The 14,483-nt window shown below is 37.6% G+C and overlaps 1 protein-coding gene across 1 annotated transcript; it reads right to left on the bottom strand.

Annotated features, from left to right (window-relative positions):
- Window positions 1-1,154: 1,154 nt before the first annotated feature.
- Window positions 1,155-13,607, bottom strand: pde6c (phosphodiesterase 6C, cGMP-specific, cone, alpha prime). The gene is made up of 22 exons (XM_084433443.1): window positions 13,007-13,607; window positions 10,902-11,054; window positions 9,984-10,073; window positions 9,764-9,904; window positions 9,607-9,681; window positions 9,460-9,524; window positions 7,728-7,794; window positions 7,400-7,447; window positions 7,067-7,216; window positions 6,838-6,981; window positions 6,695-6,760; window positions 6,459-6,605; window positions 5,692-5,799; window positions 5,502-5,611; window positions 5,327-5,414; window positions 5,147-5,247; window positions 4,949-5,056; window positions 4,800-4,863; window positions 4,636-4,710; window positions 4,440-4,523; window positions 4,081-4,234; window positions 1,155-3,755 (listed from the first exon to the last, which is right to left on the bottom strand). Exons 1-22 carry the CDS (start codon window positions 13,472-13,474, stop codon window positions 3,697-3,699), a joined length of 2,565 nt encoding a protein of 854 aa, XP_084289569.1. The 5' UTR covers window positions 13,475-13,607; the 3' UTR covers window positions 1,155-3,696.
- Window positions 13,608-14,483: the final 876 nt, after the last annotated feature.

The following is a 14,483-nucleotide window of genomic DNA, read 5'->3' as shown; positions in this document are numbered from 1 at the left end:
GGAGCTGCACGATTCTGGATAAATGTAAAAATTAAATTAAATTTGAAATAAAAAAAAAATTGTATGTTTGTGACTGATTCAATGACTCACTCATAAAGACTTCACTTGTTTCATTACTGAATGAATCAGCGTTTTCGAACGGATCTCGAATGAATGGTTCAATGGCAAATACATTTTAACAGTCACTTGCACACCTAGTGGTGTAACAGTGTAATTGACACAATCGTTATTAATAGACGGGTGAATCGCTGTAATTTAGGAATGGGTGTTTGAATCTAGATCACGATCTTTTAAAAATTAATTGTGCAGCTCTAATATATATATATTATAATGCAACCATTTACGTAAAAATACTTTTACCTGAGGCCCATAATGTTTACCTCTCTCATATTTATTATTAAGAGATATTTGGGTTTCCTCTTAAGTATAGTAGGATTTTAGATTTTACTTTTGCAGCGATAAAAACATTGTAGAAACCCATAGCAACTTAACTAGCGATTGAGTTTACGATCAGACACTAACTAGTGTTTGTATTATCTGACCCATTAAATGTTGACAGAATGACTGACTGATGTGCTGTTTTCTCTTTCACTTTTGCCTGGGAATCAGCAACGCATTAGCACCAACCATTGACTTTCTGAAATAGACAGGCTTTCTGTTTTATAGCTCTCACGTCAAACTCTCAGCACAAACTCACATGGTCACGGTAGACTGTCAAACTGTCCCGGGCCTTAGCTTACCCGATGGTGGCTGCCAGCCAATCAGTGTGAAGAATCAGTCAGGTGGGGGCTGAATACCTTTTGTTCAATGAGATCCATGTCTATCATGCTCACATATAGACAGATGCCCCTTGCGATTGGGCTTCTGTTGCATTTCTGTATTCCCTCAAAACGTAAAATGACAAATGAGGTGTAGTTCTAAAAGTTGAACATGAAGCGTTTTGCTCTATATTTATTGTAAGAAAGAGAAAAGTCGTCTGTCTCGGCTGTCAGCCAATTACCTGAGCCTCTTTACCTGGGGATGATCCAGCTTTATTAGGTAATCCGCTGCATGATAGAAAAGTCATGAGAGCTTCCTGACATGCCCTCTAAGCAACCTGACAGGACTGTGCGGTCACCTGACCTTAAACTAAAAGCAGATGTGGTCAAAGACTACTCCAGAAAGCTCTGAATAATGTTTTTTATTTCTTCACATGACATAATTTACAGTATCTTATATGCGTGGTAGTATTCAGTAAATAAGAGGATCAGATATCAGTTCCATGCTCACTCCAAAAGATGCAGTACATATTATTATACACAAGCCTAACAAAGTGTACAAACCATAAACCTGAGATGAGATTTACTCACTTTTGGCCTCTACTGTCTGATCTGGATTTAGAGGGTTTGACATTTAAATGTAGTTAGTAGTTCCGGTATAGTCAAACGGTCATGGCCCCTGTTATTGGATTAAAGGCCTTAGAGGGATAGTTCACCTAAAAATGTCAATTTTATCATAATTTACTCACCCTCATGTTGTTACATACCTGTATGAGTTTCTTTCTTCTGTTGAACACAAAAGAAGATATTTTAAAGAAAAGTTGTCGATAGCCATTGGGTTTTTTCCTGCTATGGAAGTCAATTGCTTCCATCAACTGTTTTTACCAACATTTTTTAAACATCTTCTTTTGTGTTCAACAGAAGAAAGAAACTCATACAGGTATGTAACAACATGAGGGTGAGTAAATGATGACAAAATTGTCGGGTGAACTTTCGCTTTAACAGATTTTTCGAACAAGCGGATGTTGCATAATCATTTTATGTGTTAGTACATTTACTAAATCTCTTCAGTGGTCATTTTATATACACTTGTTTGGTTGGTCAAATCGGGGCCTAGTATATTTCCTAAAGCAGAATGAGCTTTTTAGACATCAGGCGATATCAGTGTGCAGCTACCTGAAATAAACACTTTGTTTGCTACTGCCGATTCTCAAAAGATCAGAAAAAAGGAGACTTTGACCTTACGAACTGGGTTAGTGCCTTCTGCCAGAGGAGATATCTAGAGGCTTCAGCAGTCTGCTTTAAATAAGCATGGTATTTAAAGATTAAATCTGAGTGAATCTCAGGAGCTGCTCCCCCATCAAACTCTCTTCAAATCTCCTTATAGGTTTACACATGTTCAAGAACTGACCGTTCCCTCTTGCCTTGTCACAGCATATGATAGACTTTCTTTAAATATTCCCTGACATTTTGAATACCATAGAATACCCCTTAAAAGTAATTTAAACGTTTGGTATAAACAAATACCGCTATGTTATCAATTGATATTCTATGTAATACACTCAATGTTATACTTTTGATAATACATTATGGTTGAAAACTATGTGCGATGCTTAGGTATCATTAAATGAATAAAGAACAAACATAAAAGTTCCTGTTTCTTCACAGCTGGAATGTTCCTGAATACATAATCCATTGACAATGAATTAGACCGTTTCACCTTCTCAGATTCATCTTCCTTAAAGAACAAAAAAAGTAGAAAAGTGTATCTTTTAAGAATCCAAACGTCCTGTAACAAGCAAACGCAAATGCCGCACAAGATGTTTAGCATTAGCAGTGCCATCGCCCCTTTGAACAACTCATTGTCAGTGTGAAAGACTTGTAGCATGATATCTTTGTGTGTTTTACAAATCCCTTGCTAATAAGCCATCGGCCACAGCTTCTAAAAGCTCTTATTCAAATGAGTTGGTCCTTCAACTCTAAACAAAGCAACTGATATGTATTAAAATGCTTTTTGGTAGTTTAAAGGTGAAGTGTGTAGTTTTATGGGATGTTAAAATCCTTTCTCTCCTGTTTAGTATGCAGAGAGCGCTCTAAGCAAGTCATTTGTAAGTTAATTTCACCCAAAAAAAGGTGCTATCAAAACAATAAACAGCCTGGCAACAGCAACACCAATGGCGTTTGTTTGGGGGTGGGGCTATCGGTTTGTTTGACCAATTACAGATGGGGGTGTGTTCAGGAAACTTGCTTGAAAACAGTCAGTTTTTTTGCAACTCATTTGGTGGCACAGAAATTACACACTTCACCTTTAAATGGGAGTGAATTCATCAAAAGAAGAAAAGTCAAATTGGAAGCTTCTATGTTCATTTTACAGAGAAGCTAAACACCACATGATTCTGGAATCAGTCGAGAATTATGCTATTTTGATCAATTAGTTACTGTCAAGAAAGTTATTAACATTTATTGCTCTAATTCATAATGACAGAACTTTTATGGACTCAAAAGCCGTATACTCCAAGTAAGCTCTGTGAACTACTGCACATTCAGCATATGTATAGAGCTGTGTTTCGGCCACCATTGTGTGGCAAATAGTAGTGGTTACATATGCACTACTTCCTCCGGTGTAGTGAGACGTTAAAAGGTACAGTCAAAGTGAAATCAACGGTTAGGAAAAAGCATGAAATTGTCTATATGGTGAAAATTAGCTGGTGCTCTAGGCTGGCACCCCATCAGAAAGAGAATCTTGACAGGTACAGTATTTCCATTTCTGGCGAATGCCTACGTGTTCACTTGGAGAAGGTACGTCCAGGGAAATGAGACAGAAAATGGAGGAAACTGGTGAAAATGTAGTGATCCTAGGAGCACATTTCACCTCCCTCTACATGATTGCCAGCTGGCCCAGACTTCTCTGTGGCTCTGAATTTCTGGCGGATGATGTTTAAAATATGGTGCAGGTTTTGGACTTTCCTCCCTCTCCACCTCCATCATCACCACCAGCTGTTTCAGGTAAGAAAAGCAAAAAAACAGGGTTTAAACAAGAGAAATTGAAGTAGTTGATGTAACAAGTTATGTCATGTACGTTTGGTCCCCCAAGGCTACACATGCTTTCAATCTTAGTCAGGTTAGACAAATTGTTGAATTTAATGCAGATGAAAACGAGGCTGTGAGAGAGAGACTTTTAGTCTTTAGTCCATAGTCCATAATCACAACTAGCTTTACCCTAGCAGGCAATTCTTGCCCTTTTCTGATCCAGTTCCCTTATCATTTCCTTTCATTTATCTACTATTCCTGTCTATAAAAGTGCCAAAAATGGACAATGCACCTTTTTTAGCCTCCTCTTCTTCTAGTCGCTTTCGTTCATTCTCCAAAGCGTCCACTTTTGCTTGCCAAATGTCGGCCAGTTCCTTCCAGTGGACCCTGTTGTTGTTCAGGCCATCAAACATGGGAGTGATCTCTTTGTGGAACCTTGAAAATTCCTGTATGAGAAAAGAGGCCTGTTATTGCAAGCATTCACAAGCCCACCAGTAATTGCCGATACATCATTCCCTGTCAGAACATTTTAGCAAAGTTGTGCTGACATTCCAGGAAAGGCCATTACGGACAGTTGTCCCATTTTCTGCTTACACGGATGTCTGTGCAAAAACCCAATTTGATTCCAGCTTGACAGTTTGATGGATTTACCTTGTACACAAACGAGCACACAAAGTCAATGAAACCACACTGCATCTTCGGAAGTTCGTCTGACTTGTTCCTGTCCATCATGGGCTGAGAAGAGATTCAAGAGAAATGTATTCTCATTCAGGCACTAGTTTTCTTACAATGCAACCAATTGAAAACCAAAAGCAAAACTAGGTGAAATTGATCTTCACAATCTCACAATGGGTTGTTGATCTAGCACAGTCCTTTCCAGATCTCCCTGCTCCCAGAATTCAGCTGCCACCATGAGAGCCACCTTCAGAAAGAAAAAAAAAAGCGCCATTTAGTTCGCAATAACCCAAGGACTGGATAATCCTGACCATGAATAACCACAGTTGCACATACTTTGCTCTGGACCTCCCATGGCTTGGTAATGGCAGACAAGTCACAACCGGTCATCATCATTGCCCTGTTTGGAATCAAACAACGTGTCTTCAAAAACTCAATTCAATACTTTCTCAAGTAGCAGGGTTTCAATGAGAAGTGATGCTTACATAATGATTTCCTTCCTAATGGGGTTGTTGGCCACATAGGCGATCGCTTCCTTCTCATCAGCCATTGGTTCGGTGGCATCAACAATCTTCTGGAACATTGTCCTTTTTCTGTGTTGGGGAAGAAAACAGGACCATCATCAGTATGATATGTTCAAGAGTGGCTCTACTTGAGGTGAAGATATGCTCTCGAGCGCTTACTTGAAATACAAGGCCAAGTCAGTCGCAATGATGCAGACATCATGCAAGTGCTGGACTGTCTCAAACTGGCGTTTCTGCAGACTTTGGAAAATATTAACATTCTGTAAAAGAGCAAAAAATAACGTTGGCCTGGTTATTGCATTAAACTCTGGAACACTTGTGCTTTGTATCCTAACAAACCTCTTCTGCCATCAGCGTCTTGCTGTATTCAAGATGGTGCCTTTCCAAGATGGAGGAGCCATGAAGCTTGGCCAGAGGTGATCCGCTCCTACATTGGAAATGGATTGTGAGCAGAATGTCTTCCTTGCTTTATTGGAAAATATTAGTAGTAAAACTTATATATATATTAAATTACTTTGTCTGGTAGAGATTGTTGGTACCCCTGTGGTCAATATCGTGACAGAACGCAGCCGCTACCATCGCAAAGGCATCAAGGTCTGTGTAGTATCTCCTCAGCTTTCCGGTCTGTTAGCCAAGCAAAAAATATTTAATATTATGACCTCTTTAATGGTAAATAACATGATGTGTGGACTAAAAAAACTCACCTGCAGGAGACAGAACATGGTCTGGCCCACATTAAACCCATGCCTCCAGTTATGGTAGGTGATATCTCTGTAGCCCTTTCGTACGGTGTACATCCATCTGGTTAGGACCTGGTGTAAGACGGCATTTAAGTCCAAAAAAGTTTCATCCCAAAAGTGAAGGAACATGTCATGCTATTGATTTCACAATATCATACACGTTTGAATCACAAACTGTTGCATTCAAATTTGTATTATGTTCAGGCCAGGTCCAGGTTTTGGCAATGGCTGGGGAATATGTAAAACTTTGTGAAAGGTGGACATTTGATCTGTGGAAATCTGCTGAGCTTTCTGTGTATTGCTAATCACTTGCCAAATAAACATAGGCTTAAGTAATAAGATGAGTGCTACTTGGAAAATCAGTTTTCACGCGACACTTTTCATTCCTTTCACTTCCATTCATACGCTTATGAATGCTGGAGACCAGAAACGCGAGCTCATGTGAAGAAGTGTTGCATTTCGCAAAGTTCAAGTTTGGTAGACCAAAAAATTAACGATAAGTCACGGCGTGAGCTCTTTTCTGAAATGAAAGAACACAAACTTTAAATCTGCTGCATTGCGGGAAAGTGGAGTAGATTGTATATGTTTTCATTTTGGATTTATTATTTGCTATATGTTGAATTTATGTTTTAAAAAAAGATGCATGACGCCATATCACGACCGTTGCGGTGTCCGATGAAATTTTGTGTGCTCAAATTCAATGTGCAAATGCTTGTAAAGTCCAGTCTCACCTCTGCTGGCACCTTGAACTTCTCAACCACTCCAAGTTCAAAGAAACAACGAATGCCACACTTGATAAGGTCAACCTCAGAGAGAGGAAAGTCACTAAAACTAAATAATAGGAGATCGACATCTTTGGCCTCTGGAATGGTGGATCTCTGTGTGTTAAAAATCAAATATCATTGAACATATCAGATCTATAATATATCACTAGGAGTATATTGGTTCAGAGGGGGGGAAATCATACCAAGAGTTTGTACATTTCTTTCTGATCGCAGTCCTCAGGTTCTTGGTCAAACTTCGCCTTTGTGTTCTAACAAGACACACAAAAAAAAAAGTTTAGTCAACACAATAAAACAGATTGCAGTTTCTTACACTATGATGTCTCACCAGAATCTCTTGGACTTGAACTGGAGTGGCTTTGGTCTGGTACAAGACCATTTCCTGTGCAATTTCTTTTTTCCACTCCATCCGGTTCAGTCTGTCATATGTGTCACAATTCAGTACAGACCATCCTAAGAACTGTGTCAGGGCCTGAAACAAAGTCCAAAAAACAGACTTTAGTGTTGCTGCTCAAGATTCATGGAGCCAAATGGATGGTGAGCATCTAACGACTCACTTCAGTAATTTGTTCATCCTGCTCGTCAAATGGCTTGCCATCTTTTCGATTGAAGAAAGTGGCAATACCCACAATTTCTTCTTTCTTGTTGACAATGGGAAGAGACAAGACGTTTTTGATGACGAAACCCAAATCGTCCACAGCTTCTTTCTGAAAAGTTGCAAACAAAAAAAGTCAAATTAAAACCGTTTTGTTCACAGTGTGATCATTGAAAAGTGTTTTCCAGCTCAGTTTAAATCTATTTCGAAGGTAACAGGTTTGTGTCTATTTTAGGTGTGGATTAGGAATAATATGAGCTCTGAGAGGGATTTATCCTGGGATGGCTTACAGTACCTGGAATGTGAAGTAGTCGTCAGCAGCAACATTCATCATGTTGCAAATCTGCAGAAAGAGAAATAACACAACATTTCCCCCATCAACATAGGCAAGAAGGTGGTAAGTTTAACCCATTAAGTATCTCATTTAACTTGGGTTAAGTGGTTATTTAACCTGGTTATAAAACAACTTTAGTCTAAGTGCGTACTCAAGGGTGAAAAATCAAACTAGCCCTGAGCTCTATCCATTTCCAGCCACACTAACAATGAGTAATTTGGTTTTAGCATAATGTACTTTCACAGCTGCATAGTTATTGATTTTGTTAAAGAAAACGCTTTAAACTTACAAAGCCGTTTTCAGCCACATAGGAGGGGAGGCCGCTAACAAGTGCCCAGTGGTCAACAGGAGGGCTCCTGGAAGCAGTAACATTCAATAGTGAGACTAGTATGCTAGTGTGTTATATGGGCAAAAGTATGTAGACTTCAAGTGTATTTCACTTCAAAACTATAGGCATTAATAGTGAGTTGGTCCTTCCAGAACAGTTTTGACTAGACCACACTTGGTGTTTAAGTTCATTAGATATCAACTTTTTTATAAGCAATGCTGATTATTTGTATGTCCGATAACTGATATGCAGAACCGATATTTAATGTTCTACTTCTGTTTTTGCTTAATTTCATCATATCACAACAATTCAAAAAAGCAATTTTTAAATAACAACAGCAGCAACAACAGTCTAATATTTCAAATGAAGAACATAAATAAATGACAAGCGAGTCTATCAACTTTGCATAAATGTAATCATTTGTTTAAAAGTACAGTTTAAAGTATTGAATCTTTGTTGTAACAAAGACTTTAGATATGCAAAGACCGTGCACTTTAATTACTATGAATGGGAGAAAGTGAAACGCACAATATGGCGGAATAAGTGCCACCTTCTAAATAAAAGTCCAACTCGCTAATTGGTAAAGCCATCGCGTCACTACAGCATCCGTTAGAAGCTCAAAGGGATTTAAATATGAAATTTAATCATAAGCTTGGTGTACAGCTTTGGAGAAGTTGATGTTTCCCCATTCAAAAAGATAGGAGCTGTATGACTGAAATAGCTGCCCGAGAGGCGTTTCAAAGATGGCCGCCGAGTGAAATGACTTTGGTTGTAAGCTTCACTGGGTTTAATAATAACTCGATAAAATGAAAGAGAGAAGAAATGCCCATGTGTCCCGACACTCCCGTCATTGTTAGAAGCAACAAAGAAAACAGTAAATGCATTAAGTGCATAATGCATATAATATTAAATGCATAGATGCATAAGAGTCTCTTTCCACTTGGCCTATTCATGTTTTTGCTAACAGCACTATTTTAGTCTTTTAAAGTGAGTGTGTCTGCAGCAAATATTACGTGCATCTCATAAGCAGTGTTACTCTAAAATTGTATTAATTACTATCCACTAATTACACCTTCAACAGTGTAATTTGATTACTAATTACTCTCTCTAAAAAGAAATGCATTACTTATTATAAGTTACTTTCTAGTTGAACAATGCAAGCATAAACATGGAACTGCTCTTTTAATGATTTAAAATTAATTATATAAAATTTCATAAATTATTCTTGAACTGACCAAAGCCTTTAAAGGGAGAAGGTTACATTACAAACATATTTTAACATCAGACGATGTTAAATCCACTATTGTTTTATATTGAATTGCTCTATAGCCTATACAGTATTTACTGTAATTCCTTAAGAGGTGATACAGTACTTTACCTTTTCAAGGGAAAAGTAATTATATTATAGTAATTAATTACTTTGTAATGCTCATAAGCACCCTCATTGTCACCCATGTTTTAAACTCCGAAAAATGCTTTTATATCGGAATAATTATTGGTCGATCTCTACAGTTCATCCCAAAGGTGTCTGGTCTGGTTCAGGCCTTGTGAACAATTCTGTACAAGATTTGATCTCACAAATATTACTTGATTAGCCAAGCTCGTTATAAAATGGTGTCCAAATAGTTTTGCCCATGTAGTGTATGTGTGGCAGAATACATGACTTAAGGCCTAATAAAATAATTATGCTTACGGTATGACTTTGATCTCTTCTTTGCCTTCTAGCAGATAATCAATGATCTTGTAGAAGAGGATTTCCTGTTAGAAGAAACAAAAAGTTATAATAATAGTACTAGCCTGTAATACTGACTTGTTTACCGAAGAGAAAGAAATGTGTTACCCTGCCGTCAGGCGTCTTCGGGCCTTTGTATGGCTCCACGTCTCCCAATTTAATCGGCCACTCATCATAGAACTCCTAAACAATCAAAGCAAAGTCGAGCGTTTTATGAACCACTGATCAATGACCAAATGGAGGATGTTCACCAGATGTCACAAACCTTTTCTTTGGTCATGTCCAGGAGGCCAACAGAGTACCTCTCACACAGGAGGTAGGTCCTGACGGTGTACAGGGCCTTGTGAAACTGTCGCTCGATGTCTGTCAACTCTTCAAACACTTTGCTGGCAGACCATAGAAGAACCTGTGGTGGCGCTTTACAGTCAGAATCAAGATTCAAAACACAGTCAAACATCATTAGGTGCTGTAGTCCACAGTATTACCTGGCTTCTTCTAGATTCCACATTATACATGTATGCAGTGTAGTGCTGTAGGGCAATGACTGTGGCGAAAGTGATGTACTTGGAGAAAAGCTGAAAAACATTTGTAACACATTTACTTAGTCAACATGAAATCAAAATTGAATCAATTTATGGAATATTGCAGTGTTTGTTATAAATAATTTAAATCCATGTGCCCTGCCCTCATAATCTGTAATCCAAATAACTTCCGTGATTACTGGCATGAGGGCGGGACAACCTGCCACTCGCATGAGATCGACCAATAGCAAACCACAATCATCAAATCGATTCCCGATGGACAAAATCAAGTCCCGCCCCCAAAAAATTCTTGTTCGATATGTAGTTTCACAATATGGAAGAAAAGACTATGGCAACTTCTATTTCATGCTGACTTTTTAGGTACGGTCACATTTCAGTGAATATAAAGGTCAATTGGATGCCCATTGTCAGTTAGCATAGAAATGTTTAAAGCAATGCTCACACATTATTCAAACCGCTTCAAAAGCTTCAAAACCCATGACAAAGTGTAAAAGCATTAACAAATTACTACAGCATCCCCTGATAGCACATAAACATCTCAGAGACGTCTATTTGATGTGCGTTTTTTCATCTGCAATATGTAATTTGTAGATTGACTTTTTTTGCAATCTTTTAATTTTTTTAATTAGAAAATAATTAGTTTTACTCTCAAACACAGTATGTTTGATTGAATAAAAAAGACACAAAGGAAACTCCATGACCACACCCTGAAAACATAACAATCTGGTCATGCCGATTCAGCACAAATTTTGAGGTCAGTATCACAATGATTTCTGCTTTACATCTGTATACCCATTGTGAATGTTTTTTACAAAGATTTTCACATTGATGTCATATTTCAAGTAGCTATAGCATACTCACCTCTTCGTCTGCTTTGGAGAATTCATTTCCTCCAACTTTATTAATTGCCATAACCACACCAAGTACGTCTTTCCCGCTCATGAGAGGCGCAGTCAGCATGTTTTTAGTGGTGTATCCTGTCTGCTTGTCCACAAAGTCACTGAATCTGGGATTCTAAGGAACAAAGACAGGAAAGTGTTGTATTCGTTATAATGTCCAATACGGCTGTTTGAAAAATTGTATAAAATATAGATTGATTAAAAACTATTTATTACCAAATTAACCCCTCCGCCATTTTAGACAGTAGCCAACATCTGGCATTCATGTGAAGACGCATATTTAAAAATTATTTAAATATTTATTTCCACAGAATTGAATCTCATTTTGCTAAAGCTGTTTCGGGTAATCACATCTTCAGGTAAAGGTATTTTGAATAATTAATATTATGCCTATTTTTAAACTGCTGAATAGCCTACAGACGTTTTGAATAACTAGCCTACATTAACAACTTAATTATCTCTTTTAATAAGCCATTTGGATTTTTTTCTCTTGTCACTGAGTTCTTAAAGGTCCGTTCACCCCAAGAAGAAAGATAATAAAGATAGGCTAACTATTAGCCACCACATCAGCGGACAACATCGTTGTGTTTATTCTGCTTGTCTGCCACTTTAAATGCTCGAGCTCTTTAAAGCAGAAAGGATTCTGATTGGCTGTCAATGCTTATATCGTCCATTAGCTGGATAAAATCGTTCTGATAGTGATTCCAACGATATCGTTTCTCTGTGCAGTTATCGTTATAGCTGTGGTGTGAACTCTGCTATTCTTTAATATTAAGAACTATTTTTAAAACTATATATTTATCGTTATCGTCCTTGGTGTGAACGGTCCTAATTCTGCCTAAATTTACACTTCTGTGTTATGTAATGAAGGTTAATACATTCATCCCTGTCTCAAACACTTAAGCTCAGGTTGCACCAGTGTGCCATGATTAAACACCATGCTAGTATAAGTATATATAGCACATGAAAGTATCTAAAATAGTGTTAATTTTTTATCATACTACTCACACAATACATTTAAGATCTGCTGGATGATGTCAAATGTGTGTCATGTCTCAGTGAAGTACTGCACACTTATTTAGAAATCATTTTAAGAGTGGTGTTAACTTTTACATTTTCCTTTATTTTTAAATTATGAATCTCGATTATAAGTGAGCAAGTGCAGGCTACCAGGAATACAGAAAATAAGCTGCTTTTCTGCAGGGCGTTGACTGACCCTTAATGACCATGGGACAGAAAAAGCTTAATCTTTTGTCAAACTAACGGCCGACTTTCAGGTAACAGACTCACCTAAGAAGCCTAAGAAGATGTTTTGCCTACAACATGCAGTCTTTTCAGAAACGAATGTGTGTAAAGCATATTTCAGCTCTATAAAGAGCGAAAACCCAGTTGTGGCTTGAGGAGCTCTTTCTCCCTGAACTAATAATGACTTTCACCTAATGCAGTCTATCTTTTTTAGATGTTACCACATAATATGTTTAGGGTGTATTATCTGCATAAATCGTCATCTATTAGGAATATAAAACACTGCTTACTGGCTTTTTAAAATATATTTTCTTACATTTTGAACACAATTTACATATTGCTAAATGCTATTTAAAAAAACTCAAAATTGTTTCTGCTATTTGAAATTACAGAAAATTATAGTGGCTGGATGGACATAAAAAAAAGAGATTTTCATGCAAAACAAAAAGGTTGAATTAGTTTTTACTAAGTTGCTACAAGATTTGTGGCATTTAAAAATTACTTAAAAAATTTGATTTCAATCCTTAAAGCAGCTGAAAAAAGAATGCCTTGAACTCTGTGAAGTCCCAGCAATATATATTAACCCATTCTATGAACGTGGTTATAGATCTTTTTTTTTGTGCTAACATTTGTTGTATATTTTGTTATCTATGAATTTTTAGTTTTTATTTAAAAAAAAAAAAATCTCTTTCAATGTATTCTGCTTGGATTTATCGTGTTTGTGTTTAACACATATGTTTGCTATTTGCAGAGCGTAATTCAGTTTTAAAGAAAAGAATAACTAGGGGAGCAATGAAAGACAGCTTTACTTCTTTTACTCACCTGTTTGACATCAGGAACATTAGCTGGTTTTTTGGTGGTTGCTATTTGGCCAACTATGCCAATGTCAGTAGGGAACACAATTTCAGACTGAGGGTTGACCAGGTTGGCCTCGTATTTCGAGGTAGGGGTGACGTCGAAAAGACACGTAGCGAGCTCAGGGATGCCGTTTCTCGCTCGGTTTATGAAATAGCTGCAGCGGTCGGCGTTCACCAGCATACATATCCTCTGCAGGACCTTGTGCATGGCCTTTTCCATAACGGGCTGCGAATACATGTCTTTGATCATGTCGAAGATGATGCTGGCCTCCTGGATTTTGCTGACATCCTTGAACGAGGTCGGATCTTTGATGTCGAGGTTCTCGGCAAAAGCGGCGGCGAGGGCCTCGCATCGGATATTCTTCTCAAAATACTCTTTGGCGAACTGTGGGTTATTCTCCAAGTACTTTTCCACACTATCCTTGTCTGCCATTTTGAAGTGCGCTTCTCTGCTCGTCCGCTCACAGATTCATTACTTGTGGGATGTCAGGATGGAAAGTGAAGCTGGTCAGTGGCCTGCTTCAGACAGGTGCATCCTCCAGTGCTGGTCTCCTCCAGAGAATAGTGGCTTACAGGCTGAAGGGATCAAAGCGGCCGCTAATTAAAGTGACGTCATGACATTAAACCCCTAAGCTTTCTTAACCTGCAAATCCCCACCCTGATCATTTTATGTTAGACAATCCAGTCAGAGCCAAACTCCCCTGTTTCTCCAGTGGAGAAAGTGTTGACACATGACACAATATTTGTCACATCAGTGTGTCGATGAAACCGATGGTGTTTCTGATCTAATGCACCATCACCATCACCAGCGCTTGAGTGTTCATTGGGCCCAGTTTGTGCACAAGGAGAGAAGTTGCAGTCCTTGCTTAGATCTTCATATCCGTGCTAAAATAATACATTTGTGGAAAAATGTTTCAACATTTTCATTTTAACTGGCATATTCAGTTACTTATGTATATATATATAGTGCTATTTTTTTTTCTTGAGCACTGAATTCAGCATATTAGAATATTAGAATGATTTCTGAAGGATAATTGGACACCGAACACTGTTTCATAGCCTATATATATATGTGTTTTTGAAAGAAGTCTCTATGCTCACCAAAACGGGATTCATTTGATTTAATAAATACATCAATTAATAAATAAATCAAATACAGCAAAAATACTAATATTATGCATTGTTATTACAATTTTAAATCAAATTCTACTTAATTTCAAAAAAAAAATCAGCATCATTTATCCTTCAGAAATCGTTCTAATATGTCGATTTGCTGCTCTCTATATATATTTAGCCTATATAATACACACACACAGGAAGCCAAAGTCATGATTAAAAATATTGAGAAATCACAGTACAGTCCCTTAAATATGCACTTAAATGTTTAAAACCATGATATTAAATACAAAAAAGTTAACAAATGATATGCCAACCACCCAAAT

This window comes from Rutilus rutilus, assembly GCF_951802725.1.
Source record: "Rutilus rutilus genome assembly, chromosome: 16".
Classification (NCBI taxonomy): Eukaryota; Metazoa; Chordata; class Actinopteri; order Cypriniformes; family Leuciscidae; genus Rutilus; species Rutilus rutilus.
Note: the sequence above shows the minus strand (reverse complement) of the source record. Positions and strands in the feature narration are given on the sequence as shown.

Bases quoted from the DNA above. Each gene is read 5' to 3' on its own strand.
- pde6c (XM_084433443.1), bottom strand. From the start codon at position 13,474: ATGGCAGACAAGGATAGTGTGGAAAAGTACTTGGAGAATAACCCACAG. The intron at 9,682-9,763 runs GTTTGTGACATC...TTGATTGTTTAG, and splicing joins TGGACATGACCAAAGAAAAG to GAGTTCTATGATGAGTGGCC. The intron at 5,057-5,146 runs GTAAGCGCTCGA...TCCCCAACACAG, and splicing joins GACTTGGCCTTGTATTTCAA to AAAAAGGACAATGTTCCAGA.